General features: G+C 41.6%; 1 protein-coding gene across 1 annotated transcript in view; it reads right to left on the bottom strand.

Moving 5' to 3' along the window:
- Positions 1-24,202, bottom strand: part of LOC117464591 (protocadherin-15-like) — a 228,118-nt gene that overhangs the window by 113,090 nt on the left and 90,826 nt on the right. Inside the window, exons 7-9 of the mRNA XM_071206802.1 lie at positions 23,839-23,958; positions 23,626-23,736; positions 2,214-2,384 (exon numbers count right to left, since the gene is read on the bottom strand). Of these exons, the coding sequence (XP_071062903.1) occupies positions 2,214-2,384; positions 23,626-23,736; positions 23,839-23,958 (402 nt within the window). The remainder of the gene's footprint in view (positions 1-2,213; positions 2,385-23,625; positions 23,737-23,838; positions 23,959-24,202) is intronic.

The raw sequence follows: 24,202 nt of genomic DNA on the forward strand, positions 1-24,202 counted from the left end.
AAGTATATTCCCAGCATAACTTTTCTGTGTCTGACTCTCCTCTCCTCCCTGTTTGATTCTCTCCTCCACATCATCCCCTCTCACTCCCTCTCCATAGTAACTCTGTCTGTGTGCACTTGCTCCTTCTCGAAACCATGAGGTGTAAAGTTGATTTAGTCCTGTTGCTCCTCGCTGTATCTCCCTTGGCTTTGAGAAGAATGTGTTTGTTTCTGTGTTTCTGTGAGAGTGTATGCGTGTGAGTGAGGAGCGATAAGAAAAGGTTTGAATTGAATTGATTTATTTAAAACAAGGGACGGTTAATTAACATATTAAAAACATGTAAAATACTCGAATTAGCCAAAAGGCTAGTTTTCACTGATAGTCCCTTTGCCAGATGGTAATAGATATCCTAAAAGCAATAATAAAAATATCACGACATTGTTATACCAAAAAAAATAAAATGTACATATTTACAATAGATGACATCACTGAATACAGATAAGAGCAAGTCATGATAATAAATAAAACATTCACAATACGCACTCGTACTAACACCTACACCCACACATCAGTGCTGACACTGTTGATTATTAATGAGCCACTTTTTAATAGTGTGCTTGAATGTGTAGTAGGATGAGGATTCTCTTATTGGTTGTGGTATTGAATTCCATTGATGGGATGCGTGGAATGAAAAGACAGCCTGGCTGAATGCACTTTTCCTAAATGGGATGGTGCAGTCTCCCCTAGCCGTGTGTGTGTGTGTGTGTGTGTGTGTGTGTGTGTGTGTGTGTGTGTGTGTGTGTGTGTGTGTGTGTGTGTGTGTGTGTGTGTGTGTGTGTGTGTGTGACAACGATCTATATAAACAAAGAGATTAAGTAGACAAAGTCCAGCTAGGCATGACTGCTCTACTGACTTGACACAGCTCTAGGGTGTGTGTGTGTGTGTGTGTGTGTGTGTGGGTGTGTGTGTGTTGGGTGTGTGTGTGTGGTGTGTGTGTGTGTGTGTGTGTGTGTGGTGTGGGTGTGTGTGTGTGGTGTGTGAGAGAGACGTGTGTGAGTGGTGTGGGTGTGTGTGTGTGTGTGGTGTGTGTGTGTGTGGTGTTGTGTGTGTGTGTCTGTGTGTGTGTGTTGATGTGTGTGTGTGGTGTGGTGTGTGTGTGTGTGTGTGTGTGTGTGTGTGTGTGTGTGTGTGTGTGTGTGTGTGGTGTGTGGTGTGTGCGTGCGTGCGTGCGTGCGTGTGTTGTGTGTGTGTGTGTGTTGCTGTGTGTGTGTGTCTGCGCGCGACGTGCGCGTGTGTGGTTGTGTGGTGTGTGTGTGTGTGTGTGTGTTGTGTGTGTGTGTGTGTGTGTGTGTGTGTGTGTGTGTGTGTGTGTGTGTGTGCGAGTGTGCGTGTGTGCGTGCGTGCGTGCGTGCGTGCGTGCGTGCGTGCGTGCGTGCGGCGTGCGTGTGTGTGTGTGTGTGTGTGTGTGGTAAGGGATGGATGCTCTGCTGACTTGTCAGAGTTGCAGATTTTGCCAGCAGGAACTTTGACTCATTTACAAAGTGGCATTGTAACGCACTCAGGATAACAGCATCAGCCAAATGGCCAGATAGTAATGCAGACATTTTAAAATATAAAGCTGTGTAAGCATAAACTCATACCAAGGTATTGCAAACCCACTTTTAAATAACACTTGTTCATGCACAATAATTGTACGGTACAATCTGTATTTTTAAGTTACATTATCATATAAAGTGTTCTTTTAGCAAGACTGTAACACCTGGCGTGATCTCAAAAGTAGAAGACAAGAAATTATCTTTAAAATAACAATCTTTCTGATTTGATGACACAAATGTATATAGGCTAAAACTCTACAGGCCCGCTTTGGTACTTCTTAATACTTTTTACTATTAAATATGTTGCAAATTAAGTGTGTAGAGTTCACATACAGAACAGGAGTGCATTCATTGCTTGAGTCAGAGAATTCACAGGAGAAGCATCAGTTCTTCGTGGTCTTATAATATATTACACTTGCATACATTTAAGTATAATAGGCAGAAGAAGAGTACAAAATGTAAAGGTTAAGAAAGAGATCAGCTCTCAAAATTAACCTAATGTAAGCCTAGAATCCTAAGGACTGCCAAACCTACTTTCCATCACAAAAGTGCACTCAGCGTAGGCAAACAGAAACCTACTCCCTGCATAATGCATGACAATACAATGCAGTATTTAACATAAAACAGGCGCACACTTACCGGCTCTGTCAGCTCCAGGACTTTAGCCCTGTACGTGATGGGACTGCAGTCACGGGTGTTTCCCACAAGCGTACATGGGAGGAACATGGGACCCAGGTCATCACCATCCAGTATGTCCACAGTCAGAGTGGTGGTGGCCGTACGGCGCTCACTGGGATAGGGGGCTCGGTCCTACACAGAGAGAGAGAGAGAGAGAGCTTTGATTGTATTTCCTGGATCATACTGCACTTTCTTCTCTAGATATCCCATATATTTACCTTCATGTCAAGAACAGAAAATTATGGGGTTTTTTTTATCACCGACCTTGTGAATGCAGCAAAACCAAGAATATAATTTGAGGTACATTGAAGTGTTTCTACTTCAATCTATGGCGGTTTAATGAATTGAAGCATGCAGTATTTTTCAACATGATGAGACGTGACTCAAGTTTATTTTATTGTAGTTTACCAAAGAAGTCGTAAAAATCCTTCATGAAAGCATATAAAGTCACCCCAATTCAGTCAGTACAGGGAATATTTCTACATTTCATATCCACCAGTACAAATATGCTCCTTAAGTTATCATTTGAAAATACATCATTGTGATCTCAGATGGGTTTTCTCTCTGCCTAGTAAACAAATCGTGTTTCCAACTATAGACTGCAGTCAAAATGCTATTGGGTTGTCCTTAAGAAAAAAAAAATAGTACCTCCTTTATATTCCAGAAGAAATAATTGTATTGAGGTTAGGTATGAGGTTTTTGAATAAATCTTCACCAAAATGTATGACCTTGATGCATCCAACAATGGAACATGGGTCTGCTTTTATTCAGAAAAAGGCCTTCAGTGGGGACCTCGTAAAATATCAAAACAACTGGAAACAGGTTCTTGTCAGACATTGAAAGTAAGGCAATTCAGAATGTTTTATTTCTAGCTAAGCATTAACATGTAACCATTTTGTGTACACATCTACATTTTCAGGGCCCTTTTATGTGGTAGTTTTCTGCCAACACATTGTTGTGTTTCTCTAACTTGAAAACCTGCCAAGCAATATAAGAAGCATTACATTTTGTGTAACTTCCTGTTTTACTGTTATTGACTACACCTGAAATTAGTGTTTCTCGACCACTGCATTATTAGTGTCAAACCTCTGACAGAAAAAGATCTTTGCCAGGAATTAATCCCTTCAAAACGTTGCCTCTCACACTTTATTATGCTGTAACATCCATGTTTGTGTCCGGAGACTTTCATAACAAGGACAGCCGGTAATTTCAGGCGACGATTTACACCTAATTACATGCTGCATGCATATCAGAATAACTGGGGGAATGTAAACTAGACAGTGACAGCAGAGAAAAACGTCCAGAGTAATTGTAAATAACACGGGTATTGTATTTGTATTCTCCTCTCTTTCCAATTCTGCCCGCCTTGAATGTGCAGGCTTTACAGTGCAGGCTTTACAGTGCATTGTTTCATGTTGTCTGTGACAGAAGAAAGAAAAATCTCAGAAAAAAATTATGAACTTTAAAATAATTGTTTAGATAAATTATTGACTGGCGTAAATAATTTGTTTGGTAACACTTCATATTAAAAAGGTACACAAATTAACCATCAACTAGTTGTTAATTAACATGCATATTAGCAGTATATTGGCTATTTATTAGTCATTATAAAACACTTATTAATGCCTTATTCTACATGACCATAGTCTACAAAAAATAAGCCATTAGTTGAGTTTTTCCTCAATAACCCTCTAATTAGTGCTTATTTATTGCAAGTAAATGTCCGTGAGCGCCCCCTAGTGGTCTGTGAGTATATTGGTAACATTTCATATTGGAAATACATTTATTTATTGAAGTTTTCCGCACTCTCGCGAGCTTAAGTTTCACTTTTCATTGCATGATATAGCCCAGCGCAACACCTTCATCTAACATGTTGCCACTCGTCTGTACCATTTTCAGGCGATTTGTAATATGTTCTAGAAATACGATGTGTTTTTGGATATTTGTGGAGTTAGGTGGTCCGCGAGTGTTTCTTTATTGGTTAAGTGGTCCTTGGTATGAAAAGGTTTGAGAAACACTGCCTCACTGGCGTGGCGTGGCCTCACTGAATGAGCACGCAGCAGGGTTACTGTGCGGAGTGCATAAAGCAGACCCTTCATGCGATAGCGAGGGGTAGAGCGAGGGATCACATAAACACAACAGGGTTTCCGCTAGGATTTTTTCTCGCCGGTCAAATGTCCGGGCAGAATTTATTTTATCGGACAAATTTGAAACTTACCGGTCATATTTCAATAATAATAATAAGAGTTGTGTAGCAGAGTTTCCGTAAGCAGGTAATTTACCGGACTATGAGCAGATATGCTGATGTTTAAAACTCAGTTCACGGGGCTCATTAGGGCCTGAGCACGTAGTGCAAAGACCTATTGAAATCGTCAGTATTATTATTCTTCTGTTACCGGTTCTGCACTTTCGACCTGTTTTTGAGGGGGTTACGACACTATTCATGTAGCGACATTTGGCAACGCCGCCAGGACCGGTGAAAATGTTAACATTCTGGATTCGATGGGAGAAAGTTTTTCAACTTGCTCTCTAGCGCCACCTGTGTAAATTCAGTGTTTCGAAAAATTTACAAAGTCGCAGCGTAAGTCTGACGGACCTGACATTTTGCACACTTATCCGGGTGGAGCAGCTCTACATATTATCCTCTCATATCCCGAAGCTCCGCCTACTTTGATTGTTTTTAAATTAGCATAATGTGAAAAACATTGAAATATTAACTTAAATTCCAATTTCTTGATTTTCCAAACCAAACTTAGTGCACAGCATCAATGGAGGGGCAGACACATTACCGTACAAAATGAGCACGAAGTGTGGAAAAATGTGGCCGACATCAATCAAAACGTATTAGCAAAAGGGTGTGGCCTACACATAAATGCTCACAATTCATCCAAAATGTATCCAAATATCACAGATTTCGGTGGATAGGTTCAGTGTGTCTTGGGGAATAGGCACAACAAACAATGTTCATTTCGAACAATAGGGGGCGCCAAAAACACAACTAATTTATATCTCAAGACCCGATGGACTAAAAAAATATATATTGTCATAGACATACTGGCAGGGTGAGTATAAACTGAGATTTAAAGGGTCGCAACTAGGGATGTCCCGATCACCTTTTTTTGCTCCCGATCCGATTCCGATCATTTGATTTTGACAATCTGCCGATACCGATTTTTCCCGATCCGATCTTTATGCAATGCATTAAGAGAAAAAAAAGGGGACAGAAAACGGCTGGTCATCCAACGCGATGAATTCAGCTATCTTGGCTGTAATTTTTTTGGCCTTTTCACTGTTCTGGGGCAGTTTCTCTTTCCTTTTGAAAGTCTCTGAAAGTGTCGGTTGTTTCAGTGCCGTTACCTGAGTGGCCGCTGTGTACTCGTCGTGTTGTTGTTTCTCAGGTAGCGTATTAGATTGGTCGTGTTGAACGTAGCTCTGTTCTTTCCACCACGCGGAACCTCCGCCTTGCAAACATTGCATCTGGCTGTTACGGCCCCTACACACGGCGGCGTGCGTTGCCGCTTGGCGGTGGGCGTGTCTTGAGCTTGGGGAGTCAACGAGAGCAACGCAATCAACAACCAATCACATGAATGTCCCGCCCCGGACATACAAAGCATTCATGCTACATCCATGCTGGCTAAATATACTGTCTATGCTTGCTAGCTGTCCATTCAAACGAAGTACACTGAAGTACAACGAAGTAAACTCCCCAAACAGGCGAAAACCTACCAGTTTCCCCCACTGTCTTTGCCACCTCCCCCCATGCCTGGCTCCTCCGGTTTGTATCCCTGTATGTAAAGAGGGACTGGTCAAAGAGTACCGGGTGATTCCCTACCGCCACCATAATTTTCTCCTCCATTTTTTGACATATGGGAAATAACTGCGGTCTGGCTCTCCCAACATACGTTTGATTGGCTAGCGCTTGTACTGTCAGATTTGCATACGCGGGATTTGATTGGCTGACGCCTCCGTCGAGGCGGCAAAAGTAGAACATTGCTCTACTTTTGCAGCGAGCACTGCGAGAGAAGCTACGCTTTGCTCCCAGAATGCAGTTCGGCGAATAGTGACGTCACCCCATTCAAAGTGAATGGGCAGAAGCGTTGAAGCGGCAACGCACGCCACCGTGTGTAGGGGCCGTTACACTGCCTTCGCTTTCAATTTTATAATACTTCCAAACTCCTGACATTTTCTCTGTCCCGAGTCACCAGCTTAACGTAGCCTCTCGTTAGCTTGCTGCTACTATTAGACACTGCGCCCACTCTGTTGCCAGCTTTGAGAGAAAAAGCAACCAGGTCTGAAAACAAGCCCAAAGAAAGCAACACATACATGATGTTGTGTAATTTTAAACCAAAACTAAGTCCTCAGGATGACTTTAAGACGTGAACATGGTCATTTTTGTTTTGTAACATTAAATAAAATAATACAAATATTTTATAAAAAAAATTAAAAAAAATCCCGATCCCCAATTTTTTTCTCCGATTCCGATCTTTTGAAAATCACGTGATCGGCTCCGATCCCCGATCACGTGATCGGATCGGGACATCTCTAGTCGCAACCAATGAAAAATGTGGGCGTGTCCTATTCAGTTTTTTCTCGAAATCGAAGGGTTAAAAAATGTACCGAGCCATAAGTAGGGGAGAAAATGAGTTACGGCCTTTAAATTCGGAACGCATGTCACAGCCCACAACCTTTTCCAGACTGTAGAAAAAAATCGGACGTTTTAGCAAATATGTCTCAGTAGCGCCCCCTATTGTGCGGTAGTCAAATATAGTTTCCTGGAACTACCCGAAACTTGGCACAGAGATTCCTCATGGAAATGCGGACATATTTCAAAATGGCTTCCATTATCTCCGCCCCCCATGAAGTCGGCCATTTTGAAATATGTCCATTTTAAGCGCATTTTCGCATACTTGTCCTAGGAAAATGATCGGAAAAATTTCAAACCAGGACAAGATCAGCCCATATCCAATGTGATGCTAAATTGCGAATGAATAGTCGACTGCTCAAACGGGGAGCTCGTAAGCTAACGGAACATGTACCAATTTTGACGATTTAAATGCCACAAAATCGCTAAAATGACTTTCGGACGCAAAACTTGGAACACACGTCACAACCCACGTCTTTTTCCAGACTGTACAAAAAAAATGTACATTTTTGTACACCAGCTCAGTAGCTCCCCCTATTGTGCGATAGTCAAAAATCTGTGTTATTCATGCATTTTAAGCGCTTTTTCGCAAACACCTCCTCGGGAAAAGATCGGGAAAATTCCAGTCTAGGACAAGTTAAGCCCATATCCAATATCATGTTAAATTGCGAATAAAATAGTTGCTAGCTCAATCGGGGCGAACGTAAGCTAACAGAGAATGTACCATTTTTGACGATTTACATGTCTCAAATGACTCCAAACTACTCGCATATAGTTTTCCAGATATTCACGAAACGCTGTATACACATTACTATTATGATGGCACACAAATTTACCAGCAACAGCTCTGCTTATTAATTTCCCACATTAACCATAAACACCCAATACATATAAAACTCCTAAACAATGTATGGTGAAATGTTTTCCATCTTTGTTTTTCTATCTACGACTACAAACAGTATTTCCACTACAAGCACAACAGTAACACATCTTTCTATGCAATACAATAGAACAGTATGTGTTCACAGCCAATCCATGATTTAATGAGTATTTCCTTTGTGCCAAGAGCTGATTTAGTATATTGCATCAACGACCTTTTCAATTAAATTGACAATTCTTTTGTGTAATTAATAGTGTGTGAAACCAGGCAGAGTGAGTGACATGGTGTTCATTTCCACAATGCCAAAGCAGTTTACAGTTGCTGACGGTGTAAGGTAATATATATTGTCCTAAGTAATTGTATGTAGCTGTGTTCAAAGGAGTACACGTTACAAGGCCGTGCGGGGGGAGCTGCCAGACCCAGATGTCCTCAAAGTCAGCGAGGTATACAAGGACCTCTCAGCAGACATCTCACCACGAAAAAAAAACGAATGGCTCACTACTCAACTCAATCTTGTGCACAGAGCCTATAGAACACATAATTTAAACCAGCAGGATGTAAACAGAGGAGAACAGCCGGTCTGATTTAGTGCCATGTGATTATCCTGTAATGAGTAACATACACAGTGTTGATCGACTATATAAACAGTTCATTTATTGTCTCGATACATGTGTTGTGTAAGACATTTGAATCAATTTGATACGTCAATATTAAATGTACCTTTATTTTGAAAAACTTTATTGTGAATGACAAACCGGATGTCACATTTCCGGTATTTCCGGTTTAGGGAGAGACTTAATTCAGGTAGCTTGCCTTGGCTGTCTGTGTGCGCGGAGGTTTTGTCGTCAACAGACTCATTAAACTACCCACTTCTCGGTACATAGAAACCCTGCTCCACGGTCAAATGTGAGTAATATCGCAATTGGTGTGTTATACTGAAATGTGTTGACCTATACTTTATACTTTATTTATATATATGTATGCTTTTCATTGGAACACGCGGTGGGTGTGTGCAGTGCTAATGCTAATACCTAGCGCCACTTGTTTTGATGTACGTTTTTGTTGGTAACCTCGCTAGTTTGTATCTTTTAGTGTTGAGGTGGGCACCGTTAGATTCTGTGTCTCCTTGCGGTCATAAACAATGTGTTTGATGTGGAGCTAGGATAAGTAATAAGGGAGCTAGGAGTGATTTTCGGTGCAGTAATAGGTTAGCATTTTTCGCTCGGGCTAATTCAGAGGCTCACTGTTAGCATTGTGTGTTTTTTGTGAAAAAATAAATGAAAAAGATCAGTTAAATTAGTTTTTTTTCCGTTCTATGGATATAAAATATTCATAGTTTATTAAATATTAAGCTTCCTTAGACGTTGTTTCCTGAAATGACGCGATTACGGGTCCGTGGGGCCTAAGACGATAACAGAGTATGTTTTATTTTTATTTTATTTATTTTTTCACAACAGTTGTATTTGGATGGAATGAATACCTATAGTGATAATACAAAGTAATAAAAAGATTTTTACAGTGAAAACGTTCAAATGGAACTGATGGTTCCCAAATTACCCAGAGGTGAGGTGGACTTTATTTTTCTAAACCTCTCTTAAAAAGGTCAAATTTCACTTGTTTTGCATCAATCTTGATACAGGGTACTTATTATATGTTATAATGTGTTATATATGTTTGGATTCCTAAAGCTTTTAGTCTACTAAACTCATCATTCAAGGGTGGTTTTCACTATAAGTAATGTTTTTTTTTTCGGCGGACATTAGAATTTACATGTTTTTACTATGTTCCATCTCAATTTACTTTAAAATAAAAACATCTCTATTGTACGGTGGCCCTGAAGTGCAAGAAACCACAGCATTTCACAAAACACAACAGAATTTCACAAAACACAACAGCATTTCACAAAACACAACAGCATTTCACAAAACGCCACAGCATTTCACAAATCGCCACAGCATTTCAGAAAACACAACAGCATTTCACAAAACGCCGCGCATTTCACAAAACACTGCAGCATTTCAAATTGGACGGAAAGGGTATTCCTTAGGGAGAACACTTATTGTTTGTGATATTGTTTGTGGACAGAGCCAGCCAGAGAAGCACTGCTGTGATTGGTTGTTTTTGCTGCCAATCAAGAAATGACTTCGTGATTGGACCAACACATCAGCCGTTAGCTGTTAGCACACACTCAGAGCTCACAGCTCCTCATATCTGTTCAGAAACTGGACAAAAGTTAAAGATATGCAAAACACAGACTGTCTATGTCATGGTGAATACAGTCGCTGCTTTATTTATGTCTGTATGATGTTGTTGTGAGTGTGGACGGAGAGCAGCTACAGGTTAGTTTAGCCTGATCGATCCGATTCCGATAGGATTTACATGGAGATCCGGCCCGCCCCCTCTCCAGCGTCTTTTTTGAATCACAGGAGTAAATACAGAATTAATGCTTTATTAACTCATGGTTTTTAAGGGGCTTATCTCCATGTAAATACTATGGTAGACTACCCAGTTACTAAATCAGCCTACTATCACCTAAAGAATATATCTAGGATTAAAAGACTAATGTCACAGCAGGATTTGGAAAAACTTGTCCATGCATTTATCTTCAGTAGACTCGACTACTGCAATGGTGTCTTCACAGGTCTCACTAAAAAATCTATTAGAAAGCTGCAGCTGATTCAGAGCGCCGCTGCTCGAGTCCTCACTAACACTAAGAAAGTGGATCACATCACTCCTGTTCTGAAGTCTTTACACTGGCTAAGAATAGATTTCTAAATACTGCTGCTGGTTTATAAAGCACTGAATGGTTTAGGCCCAAAATACATTACTGACCTCCTGCTAAACTATGAACCATCCAGATCTCTCAGGTCTTCAGGGACTGGTCAGCTTTCTGTCCCCAGAGTCAGAACTAAACATGGAGAAGCAGCGTTCAGTTATTATGCTCCAAATATCTGGAACAAACTCCCAGAAACCTGCAGGTCCGCTGCAACTCTGACTACTTTTAAATCCAGGCTGAAGACTTTTCTTTTTGTCGCTGCTTTTAATTGAACTATTCTTATCTTAAACTGCACTGTAACTTTTATCCATGTACTTTTTCTTGTAATGTTTAATTGAGCTATTTATATTTTAGACTGCACCGTAACTTTTATCCATGTATTTTTCCTTAATGTTTATTTGATTAGCTTTTCTTTTTTAATGCTTAATGTCTTTCATTTTTTTTTTTGTAAAGCACTTTGAATTGCCTTGAGTTGAAAAGTGCTCTATAAATAAACTTGCCTTGCCTTGCCTTACCCAATATTCGCATCGCTCTAATCGCTTGAGTTTCACCGCGGCTGTCAGCTGTGTTTGCTCCTGTCATTCAAACAAGACGCGCTGGAGAGGGGGCGGGAAGTATCTTCATGTAAATCCTATAGGAGATACCAACTACAACAAAATGAACATATTTGACAGTGATTTAATTGTAATACACGTTTCAAAGTGATGCCGAAGTAACTAATACTGATAACGGTTAGTAAAAACCATGAATTAATGCTTTGACAAGTCTGCAGACAAGACGGCAGGCGAAAAGCTTTTAAAATGCGTGTTTTCAGAATGGAATCGGATCCATCAGGCTAAACTAACCTGTAGCTGTCCACACTCACAACAACGTCATACAGACATAAATAAAGCAGCGACTGTATTCGCCATCTGTGGTTTGTACATATTTAACTTTTGTCCAGTTTCTGAACAGATATGAGGAGCTGTGAGCTCTGAGTGTGTGCTAACGGCTGATGTGTTGGGAAGGACCGGTTGGGACATATTGCGCTGTCGGACGTTGACCAATCACGAAGCGTCATTTCTTCACTGGCAGCAAAAACAACCAATCACAGCAGTGCTGTCTGGCTGGCTCTGTCCAATCATAAACAAGAAGTGTTCTCCCTACGGAATACCCTTTCCGTCCAATGTGAAATGCTGCGGCGTTTTGTGAAATGCTGTAGCGTTTTCATTTTAAGTCATACGCTAATATTAACCAATACACAGCTTCAATTATTACTTTACTTACCTTGACCACATAACAGCTGTATTGAAGGTTTGCTTTTTGATCAATAAACACAACAACAAAAAGCAAACTCCACTGGTATGGAACATACATGGCCTAATATCAAGAGGAGATGCGTTTATTGAGTAAACAAACAGTCAAGGGCAGAACGTCTGCACAACCCACTGCACCGCACGCCACGGTTAACCTGTTAAGCCGGCGGGGACCCTGTTTTTTTTTTTTCCACGACACTGTGTCTCAGAGCATCTTAATATTTAAAAACCTATTAATGTGTTATACCAGATTAACGAGAAGAATCTCAGCTAACTGACGATAAGAACTATTTTTACCGAAACAAAACAAAAGTCTCACAAGAAGCGTTAGCATTAGCCCTTAGCTAAAACGGGCAGATGCTACTTCCGGTGCTAACTAGCAAAAACGACCTTTAAAACTTAATGTTTTCTGCACAAACTACATATCATCTGAAAGCTGATACTCCACAGATTATTTTTGTTATAAGTATCATCACTGTAGGACACAAACTCACTGAGCTATCAGCCAGAACAGAGAAGAAAAAAAACAACAGTTTTCAAAACCATAACAATAAGTATGTCTTACCGTTGCTGTTTTGTGATCAAAGCTCTTGTTCAAGGGAATAAAAACGCTGCTTAAGGTTAATCCAATGTCTCTTAGTCACTTTAGAATTGTTCCTGATAATCTATCATTACATTCATGGCAGCAGAGTAGGTATAAAGTTTTGCAGTCCCGAGCTAATGCTGTCTCACGTGCTGTTTACGCAAACCTCTCTCTACTTGACGTAAGTGTTTAGCGGGACTTACTAACTGTCACTCGATTCTAGTTACATTTTCTAAATGAATGGCCAGTGAATGAATATATACATGTGTTTACTTATTTATTTGGTGTAATATTATTTATTTATAGTCCAATATTATCCTTTTTATATATTACTTTTGTGTTTGGTGGAACTGCATCACAGTGTTAGCTTAGCCAACAGGAATGATTAGCCAAAATGCTAAATAGTGTTACTTGTCTTTTTGGAGTTACATTTTCTAAATGAATGGCCAGTGAATGAATATACATGTGTTTACTTATTTATTTGGTGTAATATTTAATTTATAGTCCAATATTATCCTATAAGTATAAGCCAGTGAATTAATCTAATCTCTTTGTTTTTCCACATTTGTTAGATGCAGCAGGACAAAGCCACACACCCAGAAGACTGTCAGGGAGCAGCTTGCTGCAGAATTATTGGAGTTTGCTGAAGGCCCTGCTGAAGGCCCTGCATCTCCACCACCCCCTCCTCCACCACTCACATGCATGCCCGAGTATTATGGGGAAGATGCAGTCCGGGACACGAACGTTTGAGAATTTACGAACGGCTCATTTCGGAGGACACGCGCGCATCTGCTTGATGCCGGGACGACCAGCGACCCTCCCCTACAGGCGCTCGGACGCGAAGGCCCGCCCACAACTGCGTGCACGTCTGTGACCGCAGTTTTAATTTTTATATTGCTTCAGTTTATAATCGTAACAGATCGAAAAAAATTCAGATTAATTTTCAATAAATGATTCCACAAACAACAAACAACATAATTATTACATTCAAACAAACTACTTGTAGTAGATAACGTACATTATTCAAAAGTTTACATTACATTTGAATAATAACACGGGAGAAACGGATCCTCTCTTTTCCCCTCTCTCTCTCCTGACAGCCCGTCAGTTTCTCATGCAGCCCCTGCAGCTCGCTAAACAGAGGGCGGGGCTTCAGGTGATTATGAAGAGCTGCGTGTCTCGGTCAGACTCAGCAGCCGATCTGATCTCTCTCTCGCGTCCGGTTAAACTTCACTCGCATTTATGTCCATATCGATCAGATCCAGCTCTCCTGATCGGCCTTTATAGAGAGCACCGATCAAACTATTAAGAGTGAATATCGGCCGATAATGACCGGCGGCCGATCTATCGGAGCCTCCCTAATTATTACCAGACATTTTGACCGTCAGGTTTTGAATTTACCGGTTTTTTATAAATTTTACCAGCTAAAAACCGGTAATTACCGGCTAACGGAAACCCTGAAACACAATACATGTTACTAATCCTTACAGTGTAAGTGTAAGGCTTACACTTACAGTCAGGGTTCGAGTTATGTGGGAGCCAATGGGAGCTGAGCTCCCATAAGGAGGGATCTGAGCTCCCACGGACGCCGTGAAATTATACATCTGTGGCGGTCGCTCTCACGGCATTTCGTGTTATAGTCACAAAATGTACTATTTCATCTATTGATTCGTGTTGAACTCGATTTTTGCATTTTTTTTCGTGTCACACATAACGATTTTAAAAGCAATGTATTTCTATTGGTAGTGTGTTTCGTGCCTGCACCACGTCCGGTGGGGCCTTGGAAGACCAGAAGCTGCGTGGTTCATAAAAACATTTTCTTACTCAATATCTTACCCTAAGCCTAACCCTTTTATTTGAAATTGTATAATGTCTGAGTTTTTTTGTCATCCGTGAGGAAAATAAATGGGGCAAAGTGCCTGAGAATACTGAAATCTGTATTTTTTTAAATCTTTTTTTTCCTTTTCATTTGTTATTATTTGGTTCAGGCACGAAACATACTACCAATAGAAATACATTGCTTCTAAAATCGTTCTGTCAGAATACTGAAATCTGTATTTTGTTGGTCTCTTTTTCCTTCTAAGTTGTTATTATTTACATTGCTTTTAAAATTGTTCTGTGTGACACGAAAAAAATGCGAAAATCGTGTTGGTGAACACGAATCAATAGATTAATTTCGTGACTATAACACAGAATTCCGTGAGACTGTGTTGTACATTACCAACAACCATTATTTGAATCACAAATAATGCATCAATGTAATGAGAATTATTTACGTTAACAAGGTAAAAAGGCTAAAAGAAAAACATGTTTTCCAAAAGAACTACGAATTCTCTTGAATGACAATAAGCCTGCACTTCACCTCCAAGGTGAGCGTGCTGCGCTAGCCGAGATGATGTGTATGTGCGTAGTTTAACCTTTTCATATTTAAGTTTGTAGCAAGTAGAGCAGGGATCACCAACTACATTTGTCCAAGGGCCGAAATGTAACCAATAGACACTATCGCGGGCCAGCGATTTTTATATAGCCCAGAATTTTATAAATAGTATTCAGATTACTTTTAGAATACTTTTGGAATACTTTTTTTTTCCATAACAGATGGGTATGTTTTAGTGCACAGGAGACCCTTATGTTACTGTTTTAATGGCTTATCAAGAGCACAAACACAACATCTTGGTGTCATTCTGGACAGCTCTCTCATCTGCACCCCACATAAAAAACATCACCCGGACTGCATTCTTTGTCCTGTCTTAAAACCTTTCCTTGGAATATGTTATGAATTGTAAGGTGTCCTTGGGTGCTTTGAAAGGCGCCCCTAAATAGAATGAATTATCATTATTATTATTATCTGAAACGATGTAATAACTTTTAAAACTTTTTCCAGTCACTTGCCCCATGCATTCAGCAGCAGCAGGCCATTCACTTTGATTTGATCCCGTTATAAATGTCATCATTTCGACAATAAAGAAATGCTACATAAACGTTATCTTGCACATTTTATCTAACCATCTCCGTTTCTAACTTTCAATATATTTTAAAAGAGATCTCTCTCTCATTTGTGTGCGGGGGTGGGCCTCACAGACACGCTGCACCTCTCTCTCTCGCTCACAGACATGCTGCAGCGCTGTGCAGTGTGCACACAGTTCTGCCGGTAATGAATATTACATTTTGTGAGGAAACTTTTCCACCAATAATTCCAATAAGTATTCCAAAATGTATTCACTTCAGGTTTACGAAAGTAACTGCAATCAGATTTCTCGTTTTTCAAACGTAACGCCAGCAGAATACAGTTAGCCTACTTGATTTTTGTATTCTGATTACGTAACGCCGTTATGTATTCCGTTACAACCCGGAACCCTGCTTCTAGGCTACTGTCCCGCAGCTCCTGCCTCTCTGTTGGACTCTGTCGCAGCGGGGCTACTGCTGTGGTGCGGAGCGCATTAAGGCCCTGACACACCAAGCAGTCACCAGAGGACTAGCCGACGCTGAAGTCGGCTGTTGCCTGGCCGTGTTCTCCTGCGTTTTGGCCATGTGTCGCACGGGAACACACCGCACCGACTTCAGTGCGTGAGTGGCAATAACTCTCCTTACCAGCAGGCGGCGGTAGTGTGTATTCGTCATTCAAAAGAGGCAACAACCGGAAGACAGAGAAGAAGAAGAGTATCTTTTCTCCGTAATATCATACAGAGCTGGCCTCTCCTGGATCAAGGTGATGAGCAGGTCTTCGTTTGCATCATTCCAGATCGCCATGATGAGATGAAAATGAATAGCAGTCTGTGTGTGCGTTCTTAAATCGTTTGTTTACGTCCCTCACTTCCGCTTCGCTTCTCATGCACTGATTTGCTAGCTGAACAGCCAATCAGAGTGATTATTTGGTCCGACTGCCAGACCCAGACATGGCCGATTCAACATGTTGAATCGGCCATGCATCGGGTCTGGCAGTCCAAATAAGGCGTGTCACGGTCGACGGTGCGGGACACACCAACCTGACTACGGCGCCGCGAATGCCCGACAGCCTCTGACGGCCAAAATCGGGTTGGTGTGTCAGGGCCTTTAACCAGACTCTTCACAACGAAGGATCACTTCTTCAGGGGAGGGAAGGTTTCGCAGTACGCAGTCTACTGTCCAGCAGCTGCTGCCTCTCTGTTGGACTCCGGTACTGCACCTTACTCACGAGACGTTGTAAACAAAGAAATGGGTGGAACGCAGTAACCACTCCGCCAACGCCACAGTCACCCCCGTCGTGCGGGCCGGATGAGAATGTCTGGCGGGCCGGATGTGGCCCGCGGGCCGCCAGTTGGTGGTCACTGAAGTAGAGGGCTGCTGCCGTGCGTGTGTGTGCGTGTGTGTGTGTGTGTGTGTGTGTGTGTGTGTGTGTGTGTGTGTGTGTGTGTGTGTGTGTGTGTGTGTGTGTGTGTGTGTGTGTGTGTGTGTGTGTGTGTGTGTGTGTGTGTGTGTGTGTGTGTGTGTGTGTCGGGAGGACCGGGAGGTTTCCCGATGGCCTGGCCTGTTCAGTGGCCTGTTGGCCTGAGGATTTCTTTTTTTTTTATGTATGAACGCAACGCTGCGCAAATGTGAGTCTGCCTCACACAGGGTGACTGGCTACATGATGCGGCCTGCCGAAATGGCCACTGTCATACCAATCATACATCAAAGCCCTCGATTGGTCTCTGTGTGTCATTCAAGCTTGGGAGAGTGTGTGTATGTGTGGCGCGAGCGAGAGCGTGCACACCGGTTACCTTTATTGCAGGGTTGCCAACTCTCACGCATCTGGCGTGTGACACACGCTTTCACTCTCAATCTCACGCTCTCACGCTGCCCAAACTATTCTCACGCCAAAACAAGAATACCGAAGATTAGAAACATTAATCTTTCAGTGTTCTGTGGACTTGTAATAATGCTTTTAGGCTAAATGGGCCTTGAGACATGACTATTTGCCACTTCTAAAACCATGTATCTTGTGTGAAATTACCTATAGCTATTGTAAGGCAAGGCAAGGCAAGTTTATTTATATAGCACTTTTTAACACAAGGCAATTCAAAGTTCTTTACAAAAAACGAGAGACATTAAGACAGGGTTGCCAACTTTGGGTACCTGGCTGGAGTGAGATTTTGATATCATGGGATTAATTACACATATGCACACTAAATGACTGCTATCGTGTCAGCAGCGGGACCTTAGCATATATATAGGATATAGGATATATATACAATATATACAAATACACAAAATTGGACGCAGACTATAAAGGGCACAAAGTTTCATTCACTAATGAAAGTCAAACACATGTTTGTTTCCACTGTTTTATTGTGTGCCTGTCGCGATAAGCAATTAATTGACTTATCGTACGATAAATTAAAATTAACAAACTGCCAAACAAATTAATTAACACACTCTATTTTGGCCTAGTAGAACAATAAGCAGCAGACTTTTACTTTTTTATCATTTCTACTGGATCTTAGATCTGCGCTTGCGCAATACGGGTCGGCAGTTGCCAGAGAGTATTTTTGTTGGGTAATCTATGGTAGGGCTAACCCATACAGTGGTGGGGTGAAGTCAGTAATTGCAATGTAATTACATACACGCTCCCCCTTGACAGTGAAACGCCACGCGTGAGGTTTAGATTATTTCCCTGTCTCAATCCAAATTGAACTGTATGAAATAAAAAGGCACATTTGTCTTGTAGTAAATAAAAAGGGCAACCTGGAGCCAATCCTGCAATTTACCCACAGGTGAAAGAGTTGACCTGCAGGGGGGTCTACTCTGGGGGGATTGTCCCCCAGGAGATTTTTTGAAATACTAACATAAAATACACATTCTGGTACTCTCTTGAGAAGAAAAATAAATACATCTATTACTACACGACATATTTAAACAAATGAATGCCATTTTAGTTTTGTGTTACTTTGTTCTGAAAGCTGAACCTGCTGCTCCTCACAGAGAGAAGAGGGAAGAAGCTGTGAATTACTTTACATTGTGGATAAGGGTTGATAGTAGGGGTGGGCGATTTTGAAAAATATGTTATCACGATATTTTCAAGCAGTATCACGATAGACGATATATATCACGATATTTTTTCATGTCGGTTATTATGGTTATTTTTCAAGTTACCTAACAGAAAATAAAAATGTAAATGTAAAAATAAAATGTAAACTTTAGAGTAGACTTGAAGTGTAATAAAAGACTTTAGCATAACTGAAGGGAAAAACATAAAACGCCACCGCGTCAGTTATGTCCACTAGTCTTTTCATAAGGGGCTCCTTTATCAAATGCCTGCCCTATGGTAGTTTGTTTTGGTGCAGTCGCTACGGTAGATTGTGCATTCACACGCGGGGGACCTTGCACTCTTACAGTCTGTGCATGCTCTTTCTGGTGCTTGCGTTTGAGGTGGTCTCGTAAGCCCGACGTGTTGCCATCTGTCGCTTTGAAATTTCCTTTTTGCACATTTTGCAAATTACATTTGTTTGCTCCGCGTCTGTTGTGTTATATCCAAAATATTTCCATACCACAGACGTAGAGTTCTTTTTGGGGACTAAATCTAATTCTTCTACATCAGAATCTGACTCTCCGTCCATTATCGCTGTGTGTGCAGACTGCCAACAGTGTATTTTCCCTCGCTGCAAAGAAAGGGGGCGGGGACTTTGGGAGCGTGTCAAACAACTCGGACTGAACGAAAGCAGAGGTGCGCTGACATTGTGAAATCGATCGGGCTTGATATATGGTCACATTTAAATCAGTAGGTGAGGCTGGGGGAGCGGGAGGGGAAGAGGCTCTCCGTCCGCTGTCATAGCCCCCTGCGCCGCGCACGGAGAGCCTCTTCCCCTCCCGTTATTTTTTTTTTCAAAAAAAAAAATTCTATTTTTTTTTTTTTTTTTATCACGATAGGACGATATCTCTGAAAAAGCATATCGTGGAGACCTAATATCGTCACGACGATATATATCGTCATATCGCCCACCCCTAGTTGATAGCCCCCATTGTTCTGTGTGTCAACATGAAAGACAGCCCACACACCTATCAATCATCAAACCGTGGGGTCTCATTTCATTACGTGTTGATTTCTATCAACACGTAATGTTGTATCGATGTATTACAGCAAAAGTATTCTCCGTCGGGACTTCCTGCAACAACACCATGCCGTTATCTTGATTCTGATTGGCCAGAAGACATTATCAAAGATGTTCTATCGAGAAGACGATCACTACCTGACAAAAGTTTTCAAAACCGTTTCTAGTCTTTCGGTATTCTTGTTTTTGGCGTGAGAATAGTTTGGGCAGAGTGAGAGCGTGAGATTGAGGGTGAAAGCGTGAGTCACACGCCAGATGCGTGAGAGTTGGCAACCCTGCATTAAGAAAATGGCATTTAAAATCAGTCATTAAAAAGAAAAGCTAATAAAATAAACATTAAAAGAAAAAATACATGGATAAAAGTTAAAGTGCAGTTTAAGATATGAACAGTTCAATTAAAAGCAGCGACAAAAAGAAAAGTCTTCAGCCGGATTTAAAAGTAGTAAGAGTTGCAGCGGACCTGCAGGTTTCTGGGAGTTTGTTCCAGATATTTGGAGCATAATAACTGAACGCTGCTTTACCATGTTTAGTTCTGACTCTGGGGACAGAAAGCTCACCAGTCCCTGAAGACCTGAGAGATCTGGATGGTTCATAATTTATCAGGAGGTCAGAAATGTATTTTGGGCCTAAACCATTCAGTGCTTTATAAACCAGCAGCAGTATTTTGAAATATATTCTTTGACACACAGGAAGCCAGTGTAAAGACTTCAGAACAGGAGTGATGTGATCCACTTTCTTAGTGTTAGTGAGGACTCGAGCAGCGGCGTTCTGAATCAGCTGCAGCTTTCTAATAGATTTTTTAGTGAGACCTGTGAAGACACCATTGCAGTAGTCCAGTCTACTGAAGATAAAAGCATGGACAAGTTTTTCCAAATCCTGCTGTGACATTAGTCTTTTAATCCTAGATATATTCTTTAGGTGATAGTAGGCTGATTTAGTAACTGTTTTAATGTGACTGTTGAAACTCAGGTCAGAGTCCATGACTACACCTAGATTTCTGGCTTTATCTGTTGTTTTGAACATTGCAGGCTGAAGCTCAGCGCTAACTTTTATACGTTCTGCCTTGGCTCCAAAAACCATTACCTCAGTTTTATCTTTGTTTAATTGGAGAAAGTTCTGACACATCCAGTCATTGATTTGTTCAATGCACTTACTCAGTGTTTGAATTGGAGCATAGTCTCCTGGTGAAATTGTTACATAAATTTGTGTGTCATCCGCATAGCTATGGTAACTTATTTTGTTGTTTTTCATTATCTGAGCCAGTGGTAGCATGTAGATGTTAAAGAGAAGAGGCCCCAAGATGGAGCCTTGAGGTACCTCACATGTCATATTTGTCAACTCAGATGTGTATTTACTAGGGCTGTCAAGTTAACGCGTTAATAACGCAAAAAAAAATTAACGCCACTAATTATTTTAACGCGGTTAACGCATGTGTATTTTTTTTCCACGGCCGCCCCGTAGTTTCAGAGCGCATCGAGTTTAAAATACCATCTACAAGCTGATGCTGACAGCCCCGCTCCTGCCGCCCGCTTGTGGCAGACCACACTTCCACGCTCACCGGCAGGCACCGACTGGCTATTGGGAGGACCGGGAGGGTGTGTGTATGTGTGGCACGAGCGAGCGAGAGAGACCTTATGTGCATTGTTGTTGTTAGCATCTGGTGCTAGCTAGCTGCGCTAACGGATAGAAGGAGCTGTTTAAATGAAAACAGAGGAGCGACATTTCGCCACAACTGCGCCGAGCACCTGACTTTATGCAGGCAGCCAGACAGTGGGACATTGTACGAAAAGTCAGCACACTCAGCTCGGATAGTGCAACATGATTGCAGCGTCCAGGCAGCTCCGGTTCGAGCATATGCCTTGAGCTGCACATAGCTCACACAACGATCCATCACACACACACACACACACACACACACACACACACACACACACACACACACACACACACACACACACACACACACACACACACACACACACACACACACACACACACACACACACACACACACACACACACACACACACACACACACACACACACACGTATTGTATTATTGTATGAGATAGGTTCCAGGTTGAATTGAGGTGAATATTTGTAATGTGCAGAGGTTGTTGTGTTTAATATTCATGAGAATATTTGTCATTGTTCAAATGATAATAAACATTAGCATAAAGCGTTTATTTGTCCACTCATATGTTGATAACAGTATTAAAAACTTGAAATATAATCCTCTAAGGTACATTTAGAACAGATAAAAAATGTGCGATTAATTTGTGATTAATCGCGATTAACTATGGACAATCATGCGATTAATCGCGATTAAATATTTTAATCGACTGACAGCCCTAATATTTACCTATAGAAACAAAGTTGTTTCTGTCCTTTAAGTAGGATTCAAAACAAGTTAGAACTGTTTCCGAAAGTCCCACCCAGTTTTCCAGTCGGTCTAGTAATATGCTGTGGTCAACAGTGTCAAACGCAGCACTGAGATCTAATAATACTAACACTGAAGTTCTGCCACTGTCTGTGTTTAAGTGGATGTCATTAAAGACCTTTACAAGAGCAGTCTCAGTGCTGTGGTTTGGACGAAAGCCTGACTTGTAGAACACTTTTATAAATATAACAAACAGAGTGCTATAAAATGAAAGCAGAACAATTACTCTGAATAAGACATACGTGATAATTAAGGATGTGCTAATAGTTAACTTAATTAAAGGGCGGCTGTGAGGTAGAGCGGGTCGTCTCTTAATCACAAGGAGGTTAATTGATCCAGCCTGTGCGTGACAAATTGTCATTGATGTGAAACTGAACCCACTTTTGGTGCATGATTGGGTGAGGGAGAGGTGCTTTGTCCAAAAAGATAGGAAGGCACTTCATAAATGCAGATTGCTGACTTAACAAGCAGCAATAGTCCAAAGGTGTGGAATAGTACCATGATAAAACATTTAAAGGTGACATGTCATGCTTTTCCGGTTATTACCCGTCCCCTTGTGTGTTATGAAGCTTTTTATGCATGTAAACGGTGTGCACAGTCAAAACCCTCAAAGTACACCCTGTAGCGACTAAAACTCTAACACAGAGAAGAACTCCCCAAAACACCTCGTTGGTGAAACGTCATCATCCATTTGATTCTTCCGGGTACATCAGGACGTCATGTTGTAACCGGAACGAAATGGACCAATCCGTGGAGCCGTTACGTTAAGTCCGCGGAGCCGTTACGTTAAGCCCCCGCTGATTGGTCCAAATTGACCAATCCACGGACTTCCTCAATCCTCACACACAAGCAGCTCAGCTGATGTCTCCACCGGGCTGCTGCTGATAACAGACAGTTGGGATCGCGGCGAAATTCTCTCTGCAGACCCATTCTCACAGCGTTTATCAAGCTTTTTCTTACTCAATATCAAGCCACACTTATTGTTTTTACTTCGGCTGAGACTGTGTGTGTGCTCAGGGTGAGTTTGGCTGTGTTTCGCTGTGTATCGCTAAACAAGGAAATCACACCTCCACGGAGCTCAGCGCGATTCACAACGTGAAACAATCGGACGTTGTGAATCACCCCGAGCACACACAAAGTCTCAGCCGAAGTAAAAACAATAAGTGTGGCTTGATATTGAGAAGAAAAAGGTTGATAAACGCTGTGAGAATGGGTCTGCAGAGAGAATTTCGCCGCGATCGCAACTGTCTGTTATCAGCAGCAGCCCGGAGGAGACATCAGCTGAGCTGCGTGTGTGTGTGAGGAAGTCTGTGGATTGGTCAATCGGAGCACACTGGGCTCACAGGGAGGGGGGCAAGAGCTCCAACGAGCCGTTTGGTGGAGAGAGTGAATACACGTAGTTTACAGAGATGCTGTATGCGAAACAATGTGAGTTTGGAAAATTGCACAGTATTTTTCTATTGTAATATCCCTCAACAATGGTATTATGATCAGTAGAAAGGACCATGACATGTGACCTTTAAATAAAATATAACCACCCTAGGCTGCAGTCTATACTCCCACTCAATCAGGAGTTCATTGTCTTTAAGTTGTTCTTCATAATGGTTCTCAGTTGGAAGCTTTACCTTTCAAAAAACGTTTTAAAAGTATATCATAGCTAAAGGCTGTGTTAAAAAAACAAGTCACTTACATTTGCCTGTATGATGACCATGTAGCGTGTGATCTCCTCATAGTTGAGTCTTTCTCTGAGGACTACGGATCCAAAAAGTGTGAGGGGGATGTCAAAGGTCCTGTTTGTTGTCTGAAACACAGATTACACACATAGAAAGTCAGTAACAGAGTAAAAATAGTTCATAACCTGGCCCCTATTGCCAAGAGATCAGCAGGCAGAAGGATATCCTACCGGGTCTCTGGGGTTGTACTGGATGGTGTACTCTATCTGTCCGTTGGGACCGTCATCAATGTCTGCTGCCCCATTGTTCCCATAGAAACCAGAGAAGATAGTGGTTCCTACTGGCGTCAGCTATGAAGACAGCAGGAGAGAGGAGTTCAGTATCTTGTGTAAGCTAACACTACATGCTGTCAAACGTTTAAACACTTTCACATTGGTTTTCACAACTCGTATCAAACAGCTTCTATCTGTTCTGTTGTTTTCCTGGCATCTCCTGCCTGTATGTGGCAGAGGGGAGGGAGGGGCACATTAAAAACCTCCTCACATGCTTATGGCCATGAGGGATCCGGATACCCCACTGTCTCTACAAAACAAA

Source organism: Pseudochaenichthys georgianus, chromosome 19, assembly GCF_902827115.2.
Source record: "Pseudochaenichthys georgianus chromosome 19, fPseGeo1.2, whole genome shotgun sequence".
NCBI classification, from domain to species: domain Eukaryota; kingdom Metazoa; phylum Chordata; class Actinopteri; order Perciformes; family Channichthyidae; genus Pseudochaenichthys; species Pseudochaenichthys georgianus.